At 39.0% G+C, this 25,261-nt stretch overlaps 1 protein-coding gene across 1 annotated transcript in view; it reads left to right on the top strand.

Annotated features, from left to right (window-relative positions):
* LOC105490028 (unc-13 homolog C) overlaps window positions 1-25,261 on the top strand; it is a 699,235-nt gene that overhangs the window by 36,232 nt on the left and 637,742 nt on the right. Inside the window, exon 2 of the mRNA XM_011755257.3 lies at window positions 901-4,145. Within this exon, the coding sequence (XP_011753559.2) occupies window positions 1,157-4,145 (2,989 nt within the window). The 5' untranslated portion in view covers window positions 901-1,156. The remainder of the gene's footprint in view (window positions 1-900; window positions 4,146-25,261) is intronic.

Here is a 25,261-nt window from a genome sequence, read left to right as displayed (position 1 = left end):
CCTCTTCTCACTTATGCTTCCCTCTCTCTTGTGAAGCTCGGCTCCTGGCCAGAGCATGTATTCTGAAATCCCCTGTAGAGCCTGATTGAAGTGAAACTGGCAGATTTCCAAGTGGAGAGAGCTGATAAAAGAGCAGATTTCTGAGACAATCTGTAGTTTATGATGTGTTCTTTAATGAATAAAATAGATTATCTACCCAAACACACACTGGAATACCAACAAAGCCTTTTGACTGTTACTATTATTCTGGGTTACATTTCACTGATAAAATAGTAAGTTCAATTCAATGAAACTTTGAATTCCTACTACATATAAGGCCTTGTGCTGGCAAACCAGCAAAATTAAATATTAACTTTATTTTCTTTTTCTTCACACAATTCAAGAAACTAGTCATCATAGAGATTACTTATTTGTGTGGTCAGAAAAAGATTATTTGGATGAATAAAAACAGGTTTTATATATAGAGATAATATTAATTTGTGAATTTTGAATACCTGGGATGTGAAGGAAATATATTTAGATTTAAATTCTTATGTTTGTGTAAGTAAACATGTTATTAGGAAAGAAAGTAAAGTAGAAATGACTTTATGAAGTTAATATGGCTGCATAAGTTGCCTGTCATATTACTCAGTGTTTTCTAAATAATCATTATTACCTTTTATTACTATTTCAGTTGTGCCTACCCATGAATGATTTATCAAAAAACATTATAAACATAGTTATTGGTAGTGATTTGCTTTAAGTAATTATTTTAAAAGTAAATTTACATTGAAATTCATATATGCTCCTACCTCCTCTGCAATTTTTCACACATTGTGTATTACGAATACTTTTGAAACATGTTGGAAATGGAATAAATCTAGAATTGAATTCTGATATTTAACATTCATTTCTTTGTAGACACTACATGGAGTTGTGTGGAAATGACAGAGATTCATGAAACCCCTCCTCCAGGAAAGAATGTCTTTCACAGATGGAGCTTTGCTTCCGGTTTGCACAGGACAGCGACAATGTGGCAGAGCCACGCCTGCCCTTCCTGCTCTTTCCAGTGATTCACAGAACATCTGAACAGTGATGCTTGCCTTGGATTTTCAGATTTTCATCCTGATACTTGTTTACTTTTCTGGGACAGAAAAGCTTGCACTAATTGCTCTCCATGGTGGCTAATTTTTTCAAGAGCTTGATTTTACCTTACATTCATAAGCTTTGCAAAGGAATGTTTACAAAGAAATTGGGAAATACAAACAAAAAAAAAGAGTATCGTCAGCAGAGAAAGGATCAAGACTTTCCTACTGCTGGCCAGACCAAATCCCCCAAATTTTCTTATACCTTTAAAAGCACTGTAAAGAAGATTGCAAAGTGTTCATCTACTCACAACTTATCCACCAAGGAAGACGAGGCTAGTAAAGAGTTTTCCCTCTCGCCAACATTCAGTTACCGAGTAGCTATTGCCAATGGCCTACAAAAGAATACTAAAGTAACCAACAGTGACCATGAGGATCTGCTTCAAGAGCTGTCTTCAATTGAGAGTTCCTACTCAGAATCATTAAATGAACTAAGGAGTAGCACAGAAAACCAGGCACAATCAACACACACAATGCCAGTTAGACGCAACAGAAAGAGTTCAAGCAGCCTTGCACCCTCTGAGGGCAGCTCTGATGGGGAGCGTACTCTACATAGCTTAAAACTGGGGGCTTTACGAAAACTGCGAAAATGGAAAAAGAGTCAAGAGTGTGTCTCCTCAGACTCCGAGTTAAGCACCATGAAAAAATCCTGGGGAATAAGAAGCAAGTCTTTGGACAGAACTATCCGAAACCCAAAGACAAATGCCCTGGAACCAGGGTTCAGTTCCTCTGGCTGCATTAGCCAGACACATGATGTCATGGAAATGATCTTTAAGGAACTTCAGGGAATAAGTCAGATTGAAACAGAACTTTCTGAACTACGAGGGCATGTCAATGCTCTCAAGCACTCCATCGATGAGATCTCTAGCAGTGTGGAGGTTGTACAAAGTGAAATTGAGCAGCTACGTACAGGGTTTGTCCAGTCCCGGAGGGAAACTAGAGACATCCATGATTATATTAAGCACTTAGGTCATATGGGTAGCAAGGCAAGCCTGAGATTTTTAAATGTGCCTGAAGACAGATTTGAATATGTTGAAAGTGTGGTGTACCAAATTCTAATAGATAAAATGGGTTTTTCAGATGCACCAAATGCTATTAAAATTGAATTTGCTCAGAGGATAGGACACCAGAGGGACTGTCCAAATGCAAAGCCTCGACCCATACTTGTGTACTTTGAAACCCCTCAGCAAAGGGATTCTGTCTTAAAAAAATCATATAAACTCAAAGGAACAGGCATTGGAATTTCAACAGATATTCTAACTCATGACATCAGAGAAAGAAAAGAGAAAGGGATACCATCCTCCCAGACATACGAGAGTATGGATATGAAGTTGTCTACTCCAGAGCCAAAAATCAAAAACAATTGGCAGTCACCTGATGACAGTGATGAAGATCTTGAATCTGACCTCAATAGAAACAGTTATGCTGTGCTTTCCAAGTCAGAGCTTCCAACAAAGGGAAGTACTTCCAAGCCAAGCTCAAAATCACACAGTGCTAGATCCAAGAATAAAACTGCTAATAGCAGCAGAATTTCAAATAAATCAGATTATGATAAAATCTCCTCACAGTTGCCAGAATCAGATATCTTGGAAAAGCAAACCACAACCCATTATGCAGATGCAACACCTCTCTGGCACTCACAGAGTGATTTTTTCACTGCTAAGCTTAGTCGTTCTGAATCAGATTTTTCCAAATTGTGTCAGTCTTACTCAGAGGATTTTTCAGAAAATCAGTTTTTCACTAGAACTAATGGAAGCTCTCTCCTGTCATCTTCGGACCGGGAGCTATGGCAAAGGAAACAGGAAGGAACAGTGACCCTGTATGACAGTCCCAAGGACCAGCATTTGAATGGAAGTAATCAGGGTATCCAAGGGCAGACTGAAATTGAAAACACAGAAACTGTGGATAGTGGAATGAGTAATGGCATGGTGTGTGCATCTGGAGACCGGAGTCATTACAGTGATTCTCAGCTCTCTTTACATGAGGATCTTTCTCCATGGAAGGAATGGAATCAAGTAGAGCAAGGAGCTGATTTAGGCTTGGATTCATCTACCCAGGAAGGTTTTGATTATGAAACAAATAGTCTTTCTGACCAACAGCTGGGTGTTTACAATAAAGACCTAGAATACTTGGGAAAGTGCCACAGTGATCTTCAAGATGACTCAGAGAGCTATGACTTAACTCAAGATGACAACTCTTCTCCATGCCCTGGCTTGGATAATGAACCACAAGGCCAATGGGTTGGCCAATATGATTCTTATGAGGGAGCTAATTCTAATGAGCTTTACCAAAATCAAAACCAGTTGTCCATGATGTATGGAAGTCAAAGTGAATTGCAAAGTGATGATTCAGAGGATGCCCCACCCAAATCATGGCATAGTCGATTAAGCATTGACCTTTCTGATAAGACTTTCAGCTTTCCAAAATTTGGATCTACATTGCAGAGGGCTAAATCAGCCTTGGAAGTAGTATGGAACAAAAGCACACAGAGTCTGAGTGGGTATGAGGACAGTGGCTCTTCATTAATGGGGAGATTTCGGACATTATCTCAATCAACTGCAAATGAGTCAAGTACCACGCTTGACTCTGATGTCTACACGGAGCCCTATTACTATAAAGCAGAGGATGAGGAGGATTATACTGAACCAGTGGCTGATAATGAAACAGATTATGTTGAAGTGATGGAACAAGTCCTTGCTAAACTAGAAAACAGGACTAGTATTACTGAAACAGATGAACAAATACAAGAATATGATCACCTTTTATATGAAACACCTTATGAAACTCCACAAGATGAGGGTTATGATGGTCCGGCAGATGATATGGTTAGTGAAGAGGGATTAGAACCCTTAAATGAAACATCAGCTGAGATGGATATAAGAGAAGATGAAAACCAAAACATTCCTGAACAGCCAGTGGAGATCACAAAGCCAAAGAGAATTCGTCCTTCTTTCAAAGAAGCAGCTTTAAGGGCCTATAAAAAACAAATGGCGGAGTTGGAAGAGAGGATCTTGGCTGGAGGTATTCATGTTTAAATGCTACATTGTAAGCTAATTGTGTTTTAACATCAGGTAGCATTTCTTTAGAGCATGTTCTGTGTTTACTTGGGTGAGAGTTTACTTGCAATGACTTTTCATGCTTCCGCTGAGGAGCATTTTATTTTACTCAGACAGCTCTCCTGAGAAGTTGGGCTTGATTTAAAATCAAAGAATATGTTAAATGGGTCATATTGGAATGAGCCCAAACTTAACCCAACACATTGTGGATCAGATTTCTCTGCTCAATTTAGGCACAAACCCCATTTTACATCAACTAACTTTGTGGCATCGGTTGTCGAAGAAAAGGTGAGTGAAATCAAAGGTTAAGCCAACAGCTTGGCGTCTATTTCTTGGTTCCATTAAGTTTACAGGGATGGAGAGAAAGTTGTAGTTAATCTTAAAAAATATGAAAAGATCGACTCTGAGACATAATCACTCATTTTCCTATCCATTCAACAATTTAGGGGTTGCCTATAGGAAAAGTTGTGTCTGCACAGGCTACCATAGGTCAGTCCCATGGAAGACCACGGACTCCCTTACAACCTGCTGGCACAGTCAGGGAGAGCATTAGAACCAAGGCCCTAGGTCATGCCTGAGTGGTCACAAGCTATTCTTTGAGAAGAGATCAGTAAGGGCATAGAGTTGAATAGTTACCTCCTTAAGAATAAAGTCCCTTCTCCACCACGGAAATGAGAAGAGTACCTTAATTAACAAGTTTAATTGCTTTCTTGTGGGAACAACTTTGGATTACATAGTTTGGAATCCAGGTGGAATTGTGGAAAGTGATAGTTATATGTAAATGTAAGTGTGTGTTTACTTTTTATTTCTCAACCCAACTTCCTCTGCACTTATTCCAATCCCTTACCATTTATTTTAGTTGCATGCTAACTACTTATATTTTCGGGATAGTCTTTCACAAGCTCAATTTAATTGATTTGCATATTATTATTATGTTCCCTGATCATGGTATTGTCATCATTAACTAAGCTATTACTCTACATAATACTTCATAAAGGTATATATGACCAAATGTTACTTGCTATTATCAAATAACATAATAATATCTGCAGCCAGTAGCAGCTGGTTATGGCTTCTCTGTCTTGACCAAAGATGTGATCAAACTCCTCTAAACTAGCCATTTTCTGGTTGATGCGAGTAGAATATTGAATAATCAGAAATCTTTACTGCTAAACTATTTGAATTTCTAAGACAACTGAAATAACTGGGGTTTGCCACTCTAAAAATCTGTCCTTATAAAACAACACAGTTTATGTAATTTATTTAGGAATGATATAAGTCAAAGGGATCTTGCATGCACTGGCTGTTGTGACATTTTGTGTGTGTGTGTGTGTGTTTTTTTTTTTTTTTTGCAGGGATGGGTAGTTCTCCACTATATTTAAAACTGATTTAAGAGTGAAAAGTAGTCAAATGTTATGCAAATGCAATTCATATGGTAATAATATCCATCTTATATTAGAGTGATTTTTGAGAGTCAGATGTCCTTGTTACTGAAATTCATTTGCTATTTCTTGGGATACAGGCTAGCAGTTTGACATTGTATTTTATTTGCTGTTGATTCAAAGAAGTTTACTCAAAGGCAAATGAAGACTAAGAAGTGCATGAGCATGTATGTGTGTGGGGCGGGGGTGGGGGGTTGTGTATATCTGTTGTGACATAATAGAGAAATGTTTTAATGCCAGTTGGTTAATGTAGTTGCTTGAAATGTTAGGCAATATCATAAATAGGACAAGATGATACATTTCAGAAAAATGGATCTTCTTCAACTTTTAAAAATTCCAAATGAGCAACCCTCTGCAAAGCAGATTGTTACTGATGGTGACCCTTCAACCAGCTAAAAAACCTAGTCATTCAGTGGTACTTAACTTTGGAATACACACGTGCTCTTGGTTATCTATAACCACCTGGTTAAGAATAAAAACACAGATAAAACAATCCTATACCATTCACCTGACATATGAGGCCTGGCTATAGAGGACTCACACCCTTCCATCCTCTTGGAGCTTAGCTTCTTATTATCCTGTGAGCCAACTGTGAATGGAATCTGTTGGATATCAATTGTCCTAGAGGAAATCAGCACACACATTTTTAAGATGGTCTCTGGTTGCTGAAAGGTACCAGATTGACTACCTAGGAAGCTGCGGTAGCCTAGATTTTAAAGGCTATCTCTGCTCCCCTTGGCAGCAGTCAGGCAATTTTCCCCATCCTGTGCCACCCATATGCCTCTGAAGGAAGGACAGCCAAAGAAGGACATTTTCCGGGCCCCTTTCCTGCTCAGAGCATCCCAAAGAGGTGCCAGTTGTCATGATGGTTTCTGTGCCCATGGCCATCTGCTTACTGGGATTTGGGCAGACGCCAACATATTTTTTCTCTCCATGGCTACATAGTTATCATTAGGTAGCAGTGCTATCTTTTCTCCATAAGTAACCTTAGCCAGATTGGAGTGCAGAGCTCTTGCTGTCAAACTGTGGGATGCCGTCTCCCTGACACAGCTTTATGGAATTATAAGCTCACACATTTGAATTATTTATTTCAACTGTTGTCTTCAGGATCCAGAGGATCAGAAAACTCGGATGTTTATAGATGTGGATATTTGGTGATAATGTTTCAGAGAACCTTCACCTTGAACAGCATTCCAGTAGGAAGAGACCTTAGAGTGTGTGTAGCCAGAAGCTTCCCCATGAGGTCAAATTCTTCCAGTGTTGCTGGCCCTTGCTGAGTTGGCACCATTTGTGGAGCTATCTTGATTCCTACACCATGACGGTGACTTTTTGATCCCCCACCGTCAGCCTTGTACCACCTTCTATCAACTGGAATTAACTATTTATTGTCTCCTCAAAATTCCCATGTACTTGCCTCTTCTCACACTGACTCTCATATTTATGTGCATTTCTCATTTTCTTTTCCAGAATAATCTACAGGCAAGTTGTCTTTTTTTTATCCTTTAACTTGTACTGTGCCTAGACTAGTGTTTTATACCCATATGGCATTGAGTTAAAAGGTGTTGGATAAATGCCTGAATCAAGAGAGGTGGGATACTAACTAAAAAAAAACACAAACTTTAAAGTCAAATCCACATTCAAACTGTGACTTTTAATTGCTAAGACTATGACTATCTCCTGAGAGCTCAGAAGAATAGACATAAAAGCTTATTGCTCAGAATTACTATATATTATGCACTTTCCAGGCTGTTTACCTGTTTTTCATTCTTTTACTTCTTATAACACCTCTATCAATTTAATTTTATTATTATTATCCCATTTTATAGGTGAGGAAGCAGATACTGAAAACTTACCTAGCTTAATCTCATTCAGCTAGTAAGTGGTGGATCAAGAATTACATGGATTGTTACTCTGGCTATTTAGAGCAGCAATATGTTTATTCACTTCAAAGGTTGTTTTTATTCAAGTTTTTTTTTTTATCAGGAAAAACAAGCTTTTATCAGGAAAAACTGATAAAAGATGAAGAACAGAATCAGCCACTAGGTTTAGTTCAACTCAGAGATATTCATGAGAAACCAGTACAAATATGAAAGGCATTAAGTTTCTGGGACTCCCAGGTTATGATGTGAAATAGTTCATTATCAGTCTTTCTACTTCAAATCATTGGTTCATTTTATAAATCAAGATCTGTAGAGTGCAATAAGTACTGTACTAAAACAGTTGCTTGAAGGATGTTGTATTTGCAGTCTGATACACTTTACATGAAATTAGAACCTAAAGTCAGTTGGAAGTATTAATAATTTTCCTAGCAAAAGAACAAAAATCTTGCTCTGAAAAACTGTGATATTGGAAATTAGCATACTTCCTAGTTTTTACATCATGGTATATATTTTGTTTTCTGAATGGTTATAAAACTGTCCGAATATTTTGACTTCCAAGTAAGGATATAAAATTGAAGGTATTAAAATTTCCTAAGGTATATACTTTGTTAGACTAGTGGTTCCCAATCTGGCTGGTTGTTAGAATCATCTGGAAAGCCTTTGTAGTAGTTGTTCCTGGGATGTTGTTTTAAAATGACCAATTATTAGCATATTTTCACAGATCATTGTGACTTGGTGGTCCTACAATGGCGCCAGGCATATGCATTTAAAATTACATGAGTTACTGATGTAATATATGTCCTTTAATAAAACAACAGCAACAACCACACACACAATTAAAAACATAATAAAACAAAATCTAAAGTGAAAAGTAAAATAGCTCACCTGTGGACAGTCCAGGTCAGGAGGATGGAGTCTGGCTATTCATATGCTCCCTTGATGGTTCTGAGGAATGTGATCAACAGAGCACATTTGAAGAGCACTTCTAAAAGCTATGTAGCAAATATACCTGCCCACATGGCATTCTTAATTTCCCCCTTTTTTAACTTGAAAGAGAGAAAATCAGTCTAAGGAAAAATATTAATGATTTTTCTTTCTTTTGATTTTTTGAGACAAATTCTCACTCTGTTGCCCAGACAAGAGTGCAGTGGCATGATCTTGGCTCACTGCAACCTCCGCCTCCTGAGTTCAAGCAATTCTCCTGCCTCAGCCTCCCTAGTAGTTGGGACTACAGGTGCCTGCCACCACACTCAGCTAATTTTTTTGTGTGTGTATTTTTTTATTAGAGATGGAGTTTCACCATATTAGCCAGACTGGTCTCAAATTCCTGACCTCATGATCCGCCTGCCTCGGCCTCCCAAAGTGTTGGGATTACAAGCGTGAACCGCCGCACCCGGCCAATTTTTCTTAACTTAAAAACAAAAGATGTTTTGTCAACCTTCCAGAGTTAAGTAGATTATTACATTTTGTGAAAATGCTTTAGTAATATCTACATATGAAAATAGAAGAGCAATAGATGTATTCCTTAAAAGGTATGTATAAATTGAAAATTTTAGAAATCATGTATATCAAAAATCCTAGGAGATTTTCCTGTAGAAACCATTCAGTGCATAATTTTGCCTACAGATAAATTCCTATCATTCCACATTTTATCTGTTTTTGTAACTTTGAGGCTTTTTTTTTTTTTTTTTTTTTTTGGTAAATCTTCCTTCAAGGATAGCAATATTGGTAATAGTAGAAGGCAACTTATCTGCAAAATGTTGCATAAAAAGGTAGTGAATAACAATAACCTTTTGTCTAGTATTTTTTGCTTCTAATACACTAGAATTATCTATAATGTAAAGTGGTTCTCTTGTTTATTTAATTGACAACATTTTTATTTGACAATTTTTTTTATGATTATACTGTAAGTTCTAGGGTACATGTGCACAATATGCAAGTTTGTTACATATGTATACATGGGCTATGTTGGTTTGCTGCACCCATTAACTCGTCATTTACATTAGGTATATCTCCTAATGCTGTGTCTCCCCCCTCCCCTCTCCCCACAATAGGCCCCAGTGTTGATGTTCCCCTTCCTGTGTCCGAGTGACCTCATTGTTCAATTCCCCGCTATGAGTGAGAACATGCGGTGTTTGGTTTTCTGTTCTTATGATAGTTTGCTGAGAATGATGGTTTCCAGCTGCATCCACGTCCCTACAAAGGACATGAACTCATCCTTTTTTATAGCTGCCTAGTATTCCATGGTGTGTATGTGCCACATTTTCTTAATCCAGTCTCTCACTGATGGACATTTGGGTTGATTCCAAGTCTTTGCTATTGTGAATAGTGCTGCAATGAACATATGTGTGCATGTGTCTTTATAGCAGCATGATTTATAATCCTTTGGGTATATACCCAGTAATGGGATGGCTGGGTCATATGGTACTTCTAGTTCTAGATCCTTGAAGAATCACCACACTGTTTTCCACAATGGTTGAACTAGTTTACAATCCCACCAACAGTGTAAAAGTGTTCCTATTTCTCCACATCCTCTCCAGCACCTGTTGTTTCCAGACTTTTTAATGATTGCCATTCTAACTGGTGTGAGATGGTATCTCATTGTGGTTTTGATCTGCATTTCTCTGATGGTGAGTGATGATGAGCATCTCTTCATGTGTCTGTTGGCTGCTTAAATGTCTTCTTTTGAAAAGTGTATGTTCATATCCTTTGCCCACTTTTTGATGGGGTTGTTTGTTTTTTTCTTGTAAATTTGTTTGAGTTCTTTGTGGATTCTGGATATTAGCCCTCTGTCAGATGAGTAGGTTGCAAAAATTTTCTCCCATTCTGTAGGTTGCCTGTTCACTCTGACGGTAGTTTCTTTTGCTGTGCAGAAGCTCTTTAGTTTAATTAGATCTCATTTATCAACTTTGGCTTTTGTTGCCGTTGCTTTTAGTGTTTTAGATATGAAGTCCTTGCCCATGCCTATGCCCTGAATGGTATTGCCTAGGTTTTCTTCTAGGGTTTTTAAGGTTTTAGATCTAACATTTAAGTCTCTAATCCATCTTGAATTAATTTTTGTATAAGGTGTGAGGAAGGGATCCAGTTTCAGCTTTCTACTTATGGCTAGCCAGTATTCCCAGCACCCTTTATTAAATAGGGATTCCTTTCCCCATTTCTTGTTTTGGTCAGGTTTGTCACAGATCAGATGGCTGTATATGTGTGGTATTATTTCTGAGGGCTCTGTTATGTTCCATTGGTCTATATCTCTGTTTTGGTACCAGTACCATGCTGTTTTGGTTACTGTAGCCTTGTAGTATAGTTTGAAGTCAGGTAGTGTGATGCCTCCAGCTTTATTCTTTTGGCTTAGGATTGTCTTAGCAATGTGGACTCTTTTTTGGTTCCATATGAACTTTAAAGAAGTTTTTTCCAATTCTGTGAAGAAAGTCATTGGTAGCTTAATGGGTATGGCATTGAATCTATCAATTACCTTGGGCAGTATGGCCATTTTCACAGTATTGATTCTTCCTATCCATGAGCATCATATGTTCTTCCATTTGTTTGTGTCCTCTTTTATTTCACTGAGCAGTGTTTTATAGTTCTCCTTGAAGGTGTCCTTCACATCCCTTGTAAGTTGGATTCCTTGGTATTTTATTCTCTTTGAAGCTATTGTGAATGGGAGTTCATTCATGATTTGGCCCTCTGTTTGTCTGTTACTGGTGTATAAGAATGCTTGTGATTTTTTCACATTGATTTTGTATCCTGAGACTTTGCTGAAGTTGCTTATCAGCTTAAGGAGATTTTGGGCTGAGACAATGGGGTTTTCTAAATATACAATCATGTCATCTGCAAACAGGGACAATTTGATTTCTTCTTTTCCTAGTTGAATACCCTTGATTTCTTTCTCTTGCCTGATTGCCCTAGCCAGAACTTCCAACACTATGTTGAATAGGAGTAGTGAGAAAGGGCATCCCTGTCTTGTGCCAGTTTTCAAAGGGAATGCTTCCAGTTTTTGCCCATTCAGTATGATATTGGCTGTGAGCTTGTCATAAATAGCTTTTATTATTTTGAGATACATTCCATCAATACCGAATTTATTGAGAGTTTTTAGCATGAAGGGCTGTTGAATTTTGTCAAAGGCCTTTTCTGCATCTATTGAGATAATCATGTGGTATTTGTCTTTGGTTCTGTTTATATGCTGGATTACGTTTATTGATTTGCGTATGTTGAACCAGCCTTGCATCCCAGGGATGAAGCCCACTTGGTCATGATGGACAAGCTTTTTGATGTGCTGTTGGATTCAGTTTGCCAGTATTTTATTGAGGATTTTTGCATTGATGTTCATCAGGGATATTGGTCTAAAATTCTCTTTTTTTGTTGTGTCTCTGCCAGGCTTTTTTATCAGGATGATGCTGCCTCATAAAATGAGTTGGGGAGGACTAACTCTTTTATTTCGTTTATTGGAATAGTTTTTTTCCGTTTATTGGAATAGTTTCAGAGGGAATGGTACCAATTCCTCCTTGTACCTCTGCTAGAATTCAGCTGTGAATCTGTCTGGTCCTGGACTTTTTTTGGTTGATAGGCTATTAATTATTGCCTCAATTTCAGAGCCTGCTATTGGTCTATTCAGGGATTCAATTTCTTCCTGGTTTAGTCTTGGGAGAGTGTATGTGTCCAGGAATTTATCCAGTTCTTCTAGGTTTTCCAGTTTATTTGCATAGAGGTGTTTATAGTATTCTCTGATGGTAGTTTGTATTTCTGTGGGGTCGGTGATGATATCCCTTTTATCATTTTTTATTGCGTCTATTTGATTCTTCTCTCTTTTATTCTTTATTAGTCTTGCTAGTGGTCTATCTATTTTGTTGATCTTTTCAAAAAACCAGCTGCTGGACTCATTGATTTTTTGGAGGGTTTTTTGTGTCTCTATCTCCTTCAGTTCTGCTCTGATCTTAGTTTTTTCTTGCCTTCTGCTAGCTTTTGAATGAGTTTGCTCTTGCTTCTCTAATTCTTTTAGTTGTGATGTTAGGGTGTCAATTTTAGATCTTTCCTGCTTTCTCTTGTGGGCATTTAGTGCTATAAATTTCCCTCTACACACTGCTTTAAATGTGTCCCAGAGATTCTGGTATGTTGTATCTTTGTTCTCATTGGTTTCAAAGAACATCTTTATTTCTGCCTTCATTTCGTTATGTACCCAGTAGTCATTCAGGAGCAGGTTGTTCAGTTTCCATGTAGTTGAGCGGTTTTGATTGAGTTTCTTAGTCCTGAGTTCTAGTTTGATTGCACTGTGGTCTGAGAGACAGTTTGTTATAATTTCTGTTCTTTTACATTTGCTGAGGAGTGCTTTACTTCCAACTATGTGGTCAATTCTGGAATAAGTGCGATGTGCTGAGAAGAATCTATATTCTGTTGATTTGGGGTGGAGAGTTCTGTAGATGTCTATTAGATCCACTTGGTGCAGAGTTGAGTTCAATTCATGGATATCCTTGTTAACTTCCTGTCTCATTGATCTGTCTAATGTTGACAGTGGGTTGTTAAAGTCTCCCATTGTTATTGTATGGGAGTCTAAGTCTCTTTATAAGTCTCTAAGGACTTGCTTTATGAATCTGGGTGCTCCTGTATTGGGTGCATATATATTTAGGATAGCTAGCTCTTCTTATTGAATTGATCCCTTTACCATCATGTAATGACCTTCTTTGTCTCTTTTGATCTCTGTTGGTTTAAAGTCTCTTTTATCAGAGACTAGGATTGCAACCCCTGCCTTTTTTTGTTTTCCACTTGCTTGGTAGATCTTCCTCCATCCCTTTATTTTGAGCCTATGTGTGTGTCTGCATATGAGATGTGTCTCCTGAATACAGCAAACTGATGGGTCTTGACTCTTTATCCAATTTGCTAGTCTGTGTCTTTTAATTGGACCATTTAGTCCATTTATATTTAGGGTTAATATTGTTATGTGTGAACTTGATCCTGTTATTATGAATTTAGCTAGTTATTTTGCTCGTTAGTTGATGCAGTTTCTTCCTAGCCTCGATGGTCTTTACATTTTGGCATGTTTTTGCAATGGCTGGTACTGGTTGTTCCTTTCCATGTTTAGTGCTTCCTTCAGGAGCTCTTGTAGGGAAGGCCTGGTGGTGACATAATCTCTAAGCATTTGCTTGTTTGTAAAGGATTTTATTTCTCCTTCACTTATGAAACTTAGTTTCCTGGATATGAAATTCTGGGTTGAAAATTCTTTTCTTTAAGAATGTTGAATATTGGCCCCCACTCTCTTCTGGCTTGGAGAGTTTCTTCTGAGAAACTGATGGGTTTCCCTTTGTGTGTAACCCAACCTTTCTCTCTGGCTGCCCTTAAGATTTTTTCCTTCATTTCAACTTTGGTGAATCTGACAATTATGTGTCTTGGAGTTGCTCTTCTTGAGGAATATCTTTGTGGCATTCTCTGTATTTCCTGAATTTGAAAATTGGCCTGCCTTGCTAGGTTGGGGATGTTCTCCTGGATAATATCCTACAGAGTGTTTTCCAACTTGGTTCCATTTTCCCCTTCACTTTCAGGCACACCAGTCAGATGTAAATTTTGGTTTTTTCACATAATCCCATATTTCTTGGAGGTTTTGTTCATTTCTTTTTACTCTTTTTTTTCTCTAAAATTATCTTCTTGCTTCATTTCATTCATTTGATCTTCAATCACTGATACTCTTTCTTCCAGTTGATTGAGTTGGTTACTGAAGCTTGTGCATTTGTCATGTAGTTCTCCTGTCATGGTTTTCATCTCTATCAGTTTGTTTATGGATTTTTCTGCATTAGTTATTCTAGTTATCCATTCTTCCATTCTTTTTTCAAGGTTTTTAGTTTCTTTGTGCTGGGTACACAGTTCCTCCTTTAGCTCTGAGAAGTTTGATCGACTGAAGCCTTCTTCTCTCAGCTCGTCAAAGTCATTCTCCATTCAGCTTTGTTCTGTTGCTGGTGATGAGCTGCATTCCTTTGGAGGGGGAGATGCACTCTGAGTTTTTGAATTTCCAGCTTTTCTGCACTGCTTTTTCCCCATCTTTGTGGTTTTATCTGCCTTTGGTCTTTGATGATGGTGATGTACCGATGGGGTTTTGGTGTGGGTGTCCTTTCTGTTTGTTAGTTTTCCTTCTAACAGTCAGGATCCTCAGCTGCAGGTCTGTTGGAGTTTGCTTGAGGTCCACTCCAGACCCTGTTTCCCTGGGTATCAGCAGCAGAGTCTGCAGAAGATAGAATATTGCTGAACAGCAAGTGTTGCTGTCTGATTCTTGCTCTGGAAGCTTTGTCTCAGAGGTGTACCCAGTCGTGTGAGGTGTGAGGTGTCAGTCTGCACCTAGAGGGGGATGTCTCCCAGTTAGGCTACTCAGGGGTCAGGGACCCACTTGAGCAGGCAGTCTGTCCATTTTCAGATCTCAACCTCTGTGCTGGGAGAACCACTGCTCTCTTCAAAGCTGTCAGACAGGGACATTTACATCTGCAGAGGTTTCTGCTGCTTTTTGTTTAGCTATGCCCTGTCCCCAGAGGTGGAGTCTACAGAGGCAGGTAGGCCTCCTTGAGCTGCAGTGGGCTCCACCCAGTTTGAGCTTCTCAGAGACTTTGTTTACCTACTAAAGCCTCAGCAATTTGGGCGCCCCTCCCCCAGCCTCGCTGCTGCCTTGTAGTTAGATCTCAGACTGCTGTGCTAGCAGTGAGGGAGGCTCCGTGGGCGTGGGACCCTCTGAGCCAGGCGCGGTATATGATCTCCTGGTGTGCCGTTTGCCAAGACCCTTGGTAACGGGCAGTATTCGGGTGGGAGTTACCCGATTTTCCTGGTGTTGTGTGTCTCAGTTTCCCTTGGCTAGGAAAAGGAATTTCCTTCCTCCTTGAGCTTCCCAGCTGAGGTGATGCCTCACCCTGCTTCTGCTTTCGCTGGTTGGGCTGCACCCACTGACCAGCACCGACTGTTTGACACACCCTAGTGAGATGAACCCAGTAGCTCAGTTGAAAATGCAGAAATCCCCCGTCTTCTGTGTCACTCACACTGGGAGCTGGAGGCTGGAGCTCTTCCTATTTGGCCATCTTCCTGATGAATCGATAATAACATTGTTAATTGACAATAACAATTGTGTATATGTATGGGGTATAATGTAATGTTTTGAGTTACGTATACATTGCAGAAAGATTCAAACAAGCTAATTAACATATCCGTGACCTTATGACATATCACTTTTTTTCAGTAAGAACATGACAAATCTATTCTTTCAGTAATTTTGAAATATACAGTGTTATTATTGACTGTGGTTACCATACTGTGCAGTAGATCACTAACGTTTATTCCTCCAGTCTAGCTCAAACTGTTTACCCTTTGATCAACATCTCCTCTTTTCCCACCTCACTCCCTACCCCCACCCTTAGCCTCAGGTAATCACCTTTCTAAAATCTGTTTCTCTGAGATTGACTTTATTAGATTCCACATATAATTGAGATTATACAGTACTTTTCTTCCTGTGCCTGACTTATTTCATTTAGCATAATGTCCTTCAGTTACATCCGTGTTGTCACAATTACGGACTCCTTTCTTTTTAAAGACTGTGTAGTGTTCCATTATGTGTACATCTACTTTTTTATCCGTTCATCCACTGGTAGACACCTAAGTTGTTTCATATCTTGGCTGTTGAGAATATTGCTGAAGTAAACATGGAAGTTCAGCTATCTCTTTGAAATTTCAGTCTCAATTCCTTTGGATATACAGCCCTGAGATGCATGATGACATTTCAGTTGATGATGGACTGCATATATGACAGTCTGCATATATGATGGTGGTCCCAAAATATTATGATACTTTATTTTTACCGTACCTTTTCTATGTTTGAATATATTTAGATACACATTTGCGAGTGTGTTACAGTTGTCTACAGTAATCACTACAGTAACATGCTCTATGTGTCAAATTGTAAATGTTTGTGTATCTAAACATATCTAGCAGCAATAGGCTATACCATATAGTCTAGGTGTATAGTAGGTGATAACATTTACGTTTGTGTAAGGTACAGTCTATGATGTTCAAGCAATGACAAAATCACCTAATGACTCATTTCTCAGAACATATCCCTATTGTTAAGCAACACATGACTGAATATGAAGAAGTGGAATTGCTAGATTATACTTTCTAGTAATTATATATTTAGTTTTTTAAGGAACCTCCGTAGTATTTTCTGAAATGGCTGTGCTAATGTACATTCCTACCAACAATGTACAAGAATTTCCTTTTCTCTACATCCTCACACCCACTTGTTATTATCATCTTTTTGTAACAGGTGTGAGGTGACATTACGCTGTGGTTTTTTGGCTTTTTCTTTCTTTCTTTTTTTTTCTTTTCTTTTCTTTCTTTTTTTTTTTTTTTTTTTTTAAGCGACAGGGTCTCTGTCACCCAGGCTGGAGCACCTTGATGATCATGGCTCACTGCAGCCTCAAACTTCAGGGATCAAGTGATTCTCCTGCCTCAGCTTCCAGAGTAGCTTGGATTACAAGCAAAAGCCATCCCAGCCCAGCCTCTTTGTGGTGTTAATTTGCATTTTCCTGAGATATTGAGCATTGTTTGATATATCTTCCAATTACATCTATCCTTTTGATAAACGTCTGCTCAGGTTCTTTGCCTATTTTAAAACCAGGTTACTTATTTTCTTACTATTGACTTGTTTGGTTTCCTTATATATTTTGGATTTTAGCCCCTTATCAAATATATGGTTTGCAAATAATATTTTCTTCCAATCCATGGATTGTCTCATCTTTCTGTAGATTGTTTCCTTCGCTCTGCAGAAGCTTTTTACTTCGATGCAATTCCATTTGCCTATTTTGCTTTTACTGTCTGTGCTTTTGGAGTGAAAGGAGACCTGTAAGGTGTGAAGTGGCCAAGGGCCCCTAGAAGCAGTAGAGAACCAGCTAGGGACATTACTTCTTGCTAGAGATAAAGCCTAATAGGTCCAACAGTATAATTCATCTAGGAGGCAAGACTAGAAACCAAAGAATACATGTGTTTGTAAATTGGTTCAGAGGGGAGAAAGATAATATATATCAGGAGATTAGTCCCAACTGCAGCCAAAGTGTTTAAGTGTATTCTGGTGTGAAATGGAACTAAGAGAAAGGGAAAGAAACCAGTAGGTATCCTATTCCATTAGAGTCAGTTCTAGGCATTTTAACTTTATACTTGTCATCAGAGCTTTGGGAAGAAGGTACTGTTAGCCTCATCTTACAAATGAGATGACTGAGTCTCAGAGGAGCAAAACAAGGGAGGCCCAATTAAGGGCGAATTATAGCGAATTAAGGGTGTTGGTTGACTCCTGTTGTGCCTTGCCCAGAATCCAAAGTCTGATGCTGTTTCCCTGACATCCTGTTGCTAATGCAGGCCGGTCTTGTCATGAAAGATTATGGCTTATGTTTTTAAGCATCTGTGTAAGTTGTACATTTAAAGTCAGCCAATTTTGTGTTAGCAAATGTAGTTATGTACTGATCTCTCTTAATAAAAGGTGAGTGATAATAGTTTGTGCTAAGAGATAGTATCATATTTTTAGGAAGTTTTGTAAGTCTGGAGAGGGGATGCTAGTCACTTGAAAAGATTTTATTGTGGTGAAGAAATTTGGTGTCAATAAGATTAGTTTTTGAGAATTAAAAAAAATTTTATAGAAGGTAAGAAATTCAAAAGGATATACAAAGACCCATGAACGGGAATAACAAAAATGTTGCAGAGTTCATGAATGCTGTTAAGTTATATTATCACTATTAAATGGCTTCCAGACTATAAGACTGAAATACCTACCTTTGTAGGAAGCTAAGGGCATGGTGCATCTTTGAAGGGAAATATTAACTGACAATGAAAGATGGGAATTTCCAGGTTGTACTAGGAATGTTGTTGCAAAGCATACAATACAAACCACCGTATCTCAGAGATTCAAGAAATGATGTTATGTCAAAACCTCAGATGAATGGGGTTTTTTTTTTTTTTGCTTGTTTCTGCTCATGTTATCATTCATGTTATTCCTTCAGGCTCAAACACAGACATATTTTATAGAAATTATAAATCAGTTTTGAGATTGCTGTGTGGATATAAGATAAACTCTGAACTCTGGTGTAAGATAGCAAAGGGTAGCCTAATCAATTATGATGAATTAGGTGAGAGTGGGGTAGATGGAATAGGTATATATATCCAGTGGGGCAACTTAGGCTCTGGCATAAAACTCAGGAGCAAGGGAGGAGAGGGAGTCCAGTGCAACAGAGAAAAACCTGCCACCTGGAAAGTATGCCTCAGACCACAGATGATGGCTTCCAAAGCATTCAGGACTCTAACTCTGGGTATCACTTGGATAGGCTCTCAACATCCCAGAACGAGAACTATTAAGAGAAATACAAATCCTAGGAGGGATTAAGGTACTAGAGAGGTTATCAAGAGAATTACCTAGTTACCTAAACTAAGACCCAAGCTGAGAAATAAGTATCTGAAACAGGTAAAAGCCTTATTGTTCAGAATGTATTCAAGGACTAAGCCCAATTTGCAAGCAGAATGTTTTGATGCTGAGTCCAAGGGAGATGGACTCAAATAGAACTGTTTCCTGCACTAAAGATAGTAGCTTAGGTTGCCTCCATAGGCTGTAAAACTGGACAGAGCTAAATGCATTGACTGACTTCTACACCATGGCTCATTTCAGCCTATTGTATGCTTCTGTTAAAAAAATATACTATGGAGGCTGGGTGCAGTGGCTCATGCCTGTAATCCCAGCACTTTGGAAGGCTGAGGTGGGCAGATCACGAGGTCAGGAGATCGAGACCATCCTGGCTAACATCTCTAAAAAACACACAAAAAATTAGCCGGGTGTGGTCACGGACGCCTGTAGTCCCAGCTACTCGGGAGGCTGAGGCAGGAGAATGGTGTGAACCCGGGAGGCAGAGCTTGCATTGAGCCAAGATCGTGCCACTGCACTCCAGCCTGGGTGTCAGAGTGAAACTCTGTCTAAAAATATATATATATATATATATATATATATATGCGCGCTATGGACTCTTGTTAACCACTTCATTCATCACGTTTGACTTACTGACTCTCAGCTACTTCCAATTATTACATAAACCATCTGAAGATAAAAGTCTTTAATAATTGGCAAACAACTGTGAAATAAGAAGAAATGATCCATAGGCAATGCCAAAAGTTCCCAAGATACATTGAGCAATGTCACTTTATTTAGAGTAAGTGTATCTCTCCCTCAGCCCTCCAACCGTCTTCACTGCCCTCAACATATCCTTTATTTTCTCTCTAACTCAACCATGATGACTTCAAAAGGGATGTTGTTTATTTTGGAGTATGACATTTGTTCTGTGTGTATGTGTTTCATAGAGCATTGGCACACACAAACACATACTTTCATTAGTGTTCTTAAGAACCCTAGAAGGTATGTAGCTTAATAATGGGTAACATTTATTTATTCCTTTCTTATGTGCCAGATACTATTCTAAATACTTTACACTGTATTAAATCATATCCTCACAATAACCCTATGAAATGGGTATTATTTTTGACTCCATTTTATGGATGTAAAACAGAAATACTGTAATTTATCTAAGAGGAGGCGGAAGAAATCCAGTATTTGTACTTTGGCGTTTCTCTTCCAGATTCTGTGTGTGTAAGCATTACTGCACACAGCCTAGTTTAGGATTCCAGAAATTAAGTGTCGGTGTTCAACTGTATAAGATGGAGAAACTGAGGTGGTAAATACTGATTTACCCAACAGCACCAATTTGTCAGTAGAACTGCAATTACAAGCTATTTTCCCAAATCATAAGCCAGCACTCAAACGATCAGACCATTCTCCCATCTTACATGATATTTTTATAGGCAACATGATTATCCAGGTGTCATTTCTGTATAACTTGTGATAAAATAAATTGTTGACTGCATATAATAGTGGCAACAAGAAATGACAGCTTGAATATAATCTTCTTATTTCCCAGAGATGTAGGTTAAGCTTCCCCCGCCCTTTTAATGCCTTTTCTGATGTCTTCCACAAGACAGTGTCTTGTGGAAAGCCCGTGGTTTTAGATTTACATTTCTGTTCTTTAGTGATTACAGTTAAGGCACACATACTTGTGCTCTTATACACATATATAAAACGATAATTTACTTAATGTTTAAAAAAGCATTTTACTATCTGAGGGAAATGAATAGGAAATTCTCGAGTTGATCAACATGCCCTTTGCATTTTCTAGAAACATAATGCAAATGGAGTATTTTAAAAAGTTATCTATCATATATATTGAATCCTCATAAAACATTAATGGAGTAGACTATGACCGAAGTCCCCAAGTCTCTATTCCCTAAAGATAATTACCGGTCATTAATGTAGGTTGTAAATGTAGCATATGATGAGATCAGGTAACAGACCCAGGATTTCTGAATCCTCCTCTGGTATTCTTTGCACAATAACATGCTCTTAGCTACTTGTGTATGTTTATGCTTCTTCTAGAAGTTAGATTACCTGGCCTATAATACAAACTTTGGGACTGCTTCAAGGGTATTTCTCTACTGACTGCTAAAGTTAGTGGTTCTCAGGTTGCATTAAAATCATCTGGAGTCATTTATTAAAGACATAGATTCCTTCATCCAATCTCCAGCTGATTTTACTGTAGGGTGACTCACGGATCACATTAAGAAATGCGTAATAGTTGATAATTAATATCTCATCCCAAGTCCTCTTTTCACTCCTTTTTGAGTGATGTGATTAGTTCTGTTGGCTACGGTTATCATCTGTATCCCGATGATCCCAAATCAGTGTTTTTGGGCTAATTATCCTCTCTCAAACCTAGACGGTCATATATATTTATTCTTTCAGTCATTAATTTATGCATTGGTTCATTCATTCTTCAATAAATCTTTAATTTCCTGGCTTGGCATCTGGGATATAGTAATGACAAATCATATTTGGTCTTTGTCATCACTGAAGTGGGGGAGAGGAATTTAATTTTAAAAATTGCACAAATATGTTGTTTCCAACTTTGATAATGGCTGTAGAAGCAAATACAAAGTGTTAAGAGAGCACATTACAGTTTAGAGGTTAGAGAAGGCTTCCCTAAGGAAATGGTATTTGATCTGAGATTTGAAGAATGAATAATTGGGCCAGGCTAAGAGAAAGGAAAATATCCCCTCAGGCAGAGGAAATAGCATGAGCCATGTTCTGTAGGCAGGAAATGGTATGATGTACTTGAGGAATTGAAAACAAACAAACAAACAAAAAACAGGTAAAGGGTATAAGACAAATCTGGTGCAACAATCAGAGGCCACTTTTTCTGTGTCTTTTGAATCTTGCGGAGAGTTTATATTTACTCCTAGACACTATGGAAAGCCATGGGAGAGGAGTAAGATAATGAGTTGTAGGAGTTATGTCAAACGAGATATCCTGCTGAACTCTCCTCTTTTGTTTTGTTTTTGAGACAGAGTCTCGCTCTGTTGCCCAGGGTGGAGTGCAGTGGCAGGATCTCGGCTCACTGCAACCTCCACCCCCCTGGATTCAAGTGATTTTCCTGCCTCAGCCTCCCAAGTAGCTGTGATTACAGGCATGTGCCACCATACCTGGCTAATTTTTGTATTTTTCAGTACAGATGGGGTTTTACCATGTTGGCCAGGCTAGACTCGAACTCCTGACCTCAAATGATCTGCCTGCCTCTGCCTCCCCAAGTGCTGGGATTACAGGCGTGAGCACAGTGCCTGGCCTCTCCCTGGGTTTTCTATCTCAATAAATGGTACCACCATCCTCTGCTCAAGGCAGGGTTGTCCTCCTTGGCAGCTTATTTGCCAGACTGTAGTGAACATTTGCACATTTGCTTTTTATTTGGCTGTTCAGCATCTGAATTCCTTTCTTATTGGTATCTCCTAGTAGGTAAGCCCTTAGACGGAGGTAGTGCTCTGTGTTTTACTACAAAGCTGAAAGGGCTTGAAGCGCCTTCTCCCCACCCCTATCAGCCATGCCTTCAGCACATGTCAAACTCGGCTAACTGGAAATGCCTGCCCAGAACTTTGAATTGGGAGGAAGTGGTAGGAGATGGGGATAATTAGATGTTGTACATTAGCACTGTACATAGACTAATAAATCCAGGTTAGTAGTTGCAGCTGCCCATGGTTTAGGTACCAGTAGTGGTGAACTTACTGTAGTGAGTGTTGGCTGGGATCTATGTCATCTTGACTCCTATATCTCAAGTTAAGTTTTTCAGACTTTCAGTTGATTTCATAATGTACACAATGAATTATTTTTTCCTTTTATTAGCAAAAGTGAATTTTCCTATGCGGGGTGCACTCATCACCTCAAATTCAGTCATTGAATAAGGCTAGGCAATTTTGCCTTCTAATTGTCTCTCAATCGCAATTGAAATTCTAATTCTCTCAATCTCCATTGCCTCTTTGCTAGTTCTAGAAACCACCATGTCTATTGCTAGAGATGGAAAGACAGACAAGAATAGACCATTGCTGTAGCCTCATAACTAGTCTCTGTCTTGCCCCATCCCTGTTCTGCCACGAATCCATCTCTATGTCTTGCCCCATCTCTGCTCTACCATGAATCCATCACGTCTCAGCATCCAGTGATACATATAAATCAGCAAAACTAAAAATGTCTTTGTATAACTTTTAGAGTAAGGGCAAAACAACAGTGAGTCCATAGCGCTGAAAATTCCTGTTTTCGTGCTGCCTCCCTCATCTCCTGGGAGGTAAGTGGTATGCCTGGTGCCCTTGGCATTTTTCCCAGTGCCCACTAGTGGTCAACCGATGACTCAGTCAAGTATAGTGGTTAAGACCCTGGCCTCCAGAATCAGCCTATAAGTCTTTTTTTTTTTTTTTTTTTCTGAGACGGAGTCTCGCTCTGTGGCCCAGGCTAGAGTGCAGTGCGCGACCTCGGCTTACTGCAAGCTCCGCCTCCCGGGTTCTTGCCATTCTCCTGCCTCCGCCCCCCAGTAGCTGGGACTACAGGCGCCTGCAGCCTACAAGTCTTACGAGCTTGGGCAATTTGTTTAACCTCACTGTGGCTCCATTTCCTCGTTTAAAATGTGGTGATAAATATATAAAAGATAAATTTTCAGCCAAACCAGTAACCAGTAAGTAACCAGTAGGGAGGCAACCTACCTAAAAAGCACAGACTTCTTTTGATTTTAAACTATTTATGAGAAACATTAATCAGAAGTCAAATGCTACAATTACCTTCCTATACATTTCTTAACCATCCAGAATGCATTTTGGGAATTGATTGTGATTATTTTGGGGGTTTGAATTCTTGAAAGGCTCTGGGCACAGACAGCTTGGTGAATCTGGGCTCAGTATTAATAGCTTCAGTTATTGATGTTTTCATGAAACACAAAAAAATGTGCATCTGCTTGTGCTCTCTGGCTTTTTAACTGTGTTGCCTTGGGGCAATTTCAACATAGGGGACCAAATAAGTCAATCAACATTTATTGAGTGCTAGTAGTGTGATGAACTCAAGATTAGGGCTGCAGGGAGAAAGCACGTGATACAAAAACATGGGCTCCTTCCTCGATTCCATTATGGTCTGGTTCGAGTCAATTCACAATTATTTCTTGAGCTGACTATTGTGAGAGGCTTTGTAGCTGATACTCATATATTATCATTCAATTGTTTATTGAAAATATTTATTAGCACCTACTGAATGTATACCGTGAATGACATCATGGTTATAAGTAGAAGAGAAGACACAGAAAAATTAATAACTGGATAATTAATGACATTACAATTAAAATACTAATTATTACCTATTATTAGTAGTAATAAGCAAGAAAGTAAAACAATGCCCTAAAATGGCACTTATGCAGCCAAACTGACAGAGGTGAGCATTTTGCATGCGTTTTCCCACTTCAGCCTTCACACAGCTTCAGAAGGTGCGGCAGATGTCCCTGGGACACTGTGTGGCCCTACTCAGCCTTGCTTTGATTTCAGCTGCAGCTCTGGTGGACCAGAGCATATACTCATGCTCAGCTTCATCTTTCACTCAAGTGAACACCCTCATCTTTTCAGATACCTGCCTCAGTCTTTTCTGATGTTGAGTGATTCCACTCAGCAATCTTCAGCCGGTAAAGGACAGCAGATCCAGGATAAATGCTGCAGCTTTCTACCCTTTGGGAGGGCAATTCAGGGCACCACACTGAACCCAAGTCTGGAGATCTTAGCTGAGTCAAGTCTGTATTGTCAGCAGCAGCAGCAGCTTCAGTCATTCATCCTTATATAGCTTTTTCTCCACCTCTACCTCATTCTCCCTGCCCACCTTCCTGCTTCCAGGGACCACCTTCCAAACTACCCATCCCCAAGTCCATGTCCCAGGCTCTACTTTGGCAAGACCCAAATTCAGACCTGAGGTCATGACTATTAATATCCTCATTCTGCTCCTCAGGTAACAGATCCATAGACCATTAAGCTGAATGTTTCTTACTTAGTTAACGGCCCTTAAGCAGAGCCAGTATTCAAATACCTGCCCCTGCTGTTAGTTGTTATATAGCTTCCTGTGAACAATATAAAAGTAACTGTGAAAAAGGTCTAACTAATTGCAGTCCAGGTGTAAGAGGACTTAGAGATAATCTCAGACAGTAAGGTCAATTGGGTTAGAAATTATTGTTAGTGGTAGCAGTAAGTAAGCAAAAACTTATGTATAAATGTTGAAAACTATCACAGCAAAATTATGTAGATGTAAACATGGCTTCCATCATTCTCTTCTTACCCCCATCTTTATTTGTATTGCTATAACAAAATATCTGAGACAG

This window comes from Macaca nemestrina, chromosome 7 (assembly GCF_043159975.1).
Source record: "Macaca nemestrina isolate mMacNem1 chromosome 7, mMacNem.hap1, whole genome shotgun sequence".
Classification (NCBI taxonomy): domain Eukaryota; kingdom Metazoa; phylum Chordata; class Mammalia; order Primates; family Cercopithecidae; genus Macaca; species Macaca nemestrina.
Note: the sequence above shows the minus strand (reverse complement) of the source record. Positions and strands in the feature narration are given on the sequence as shown.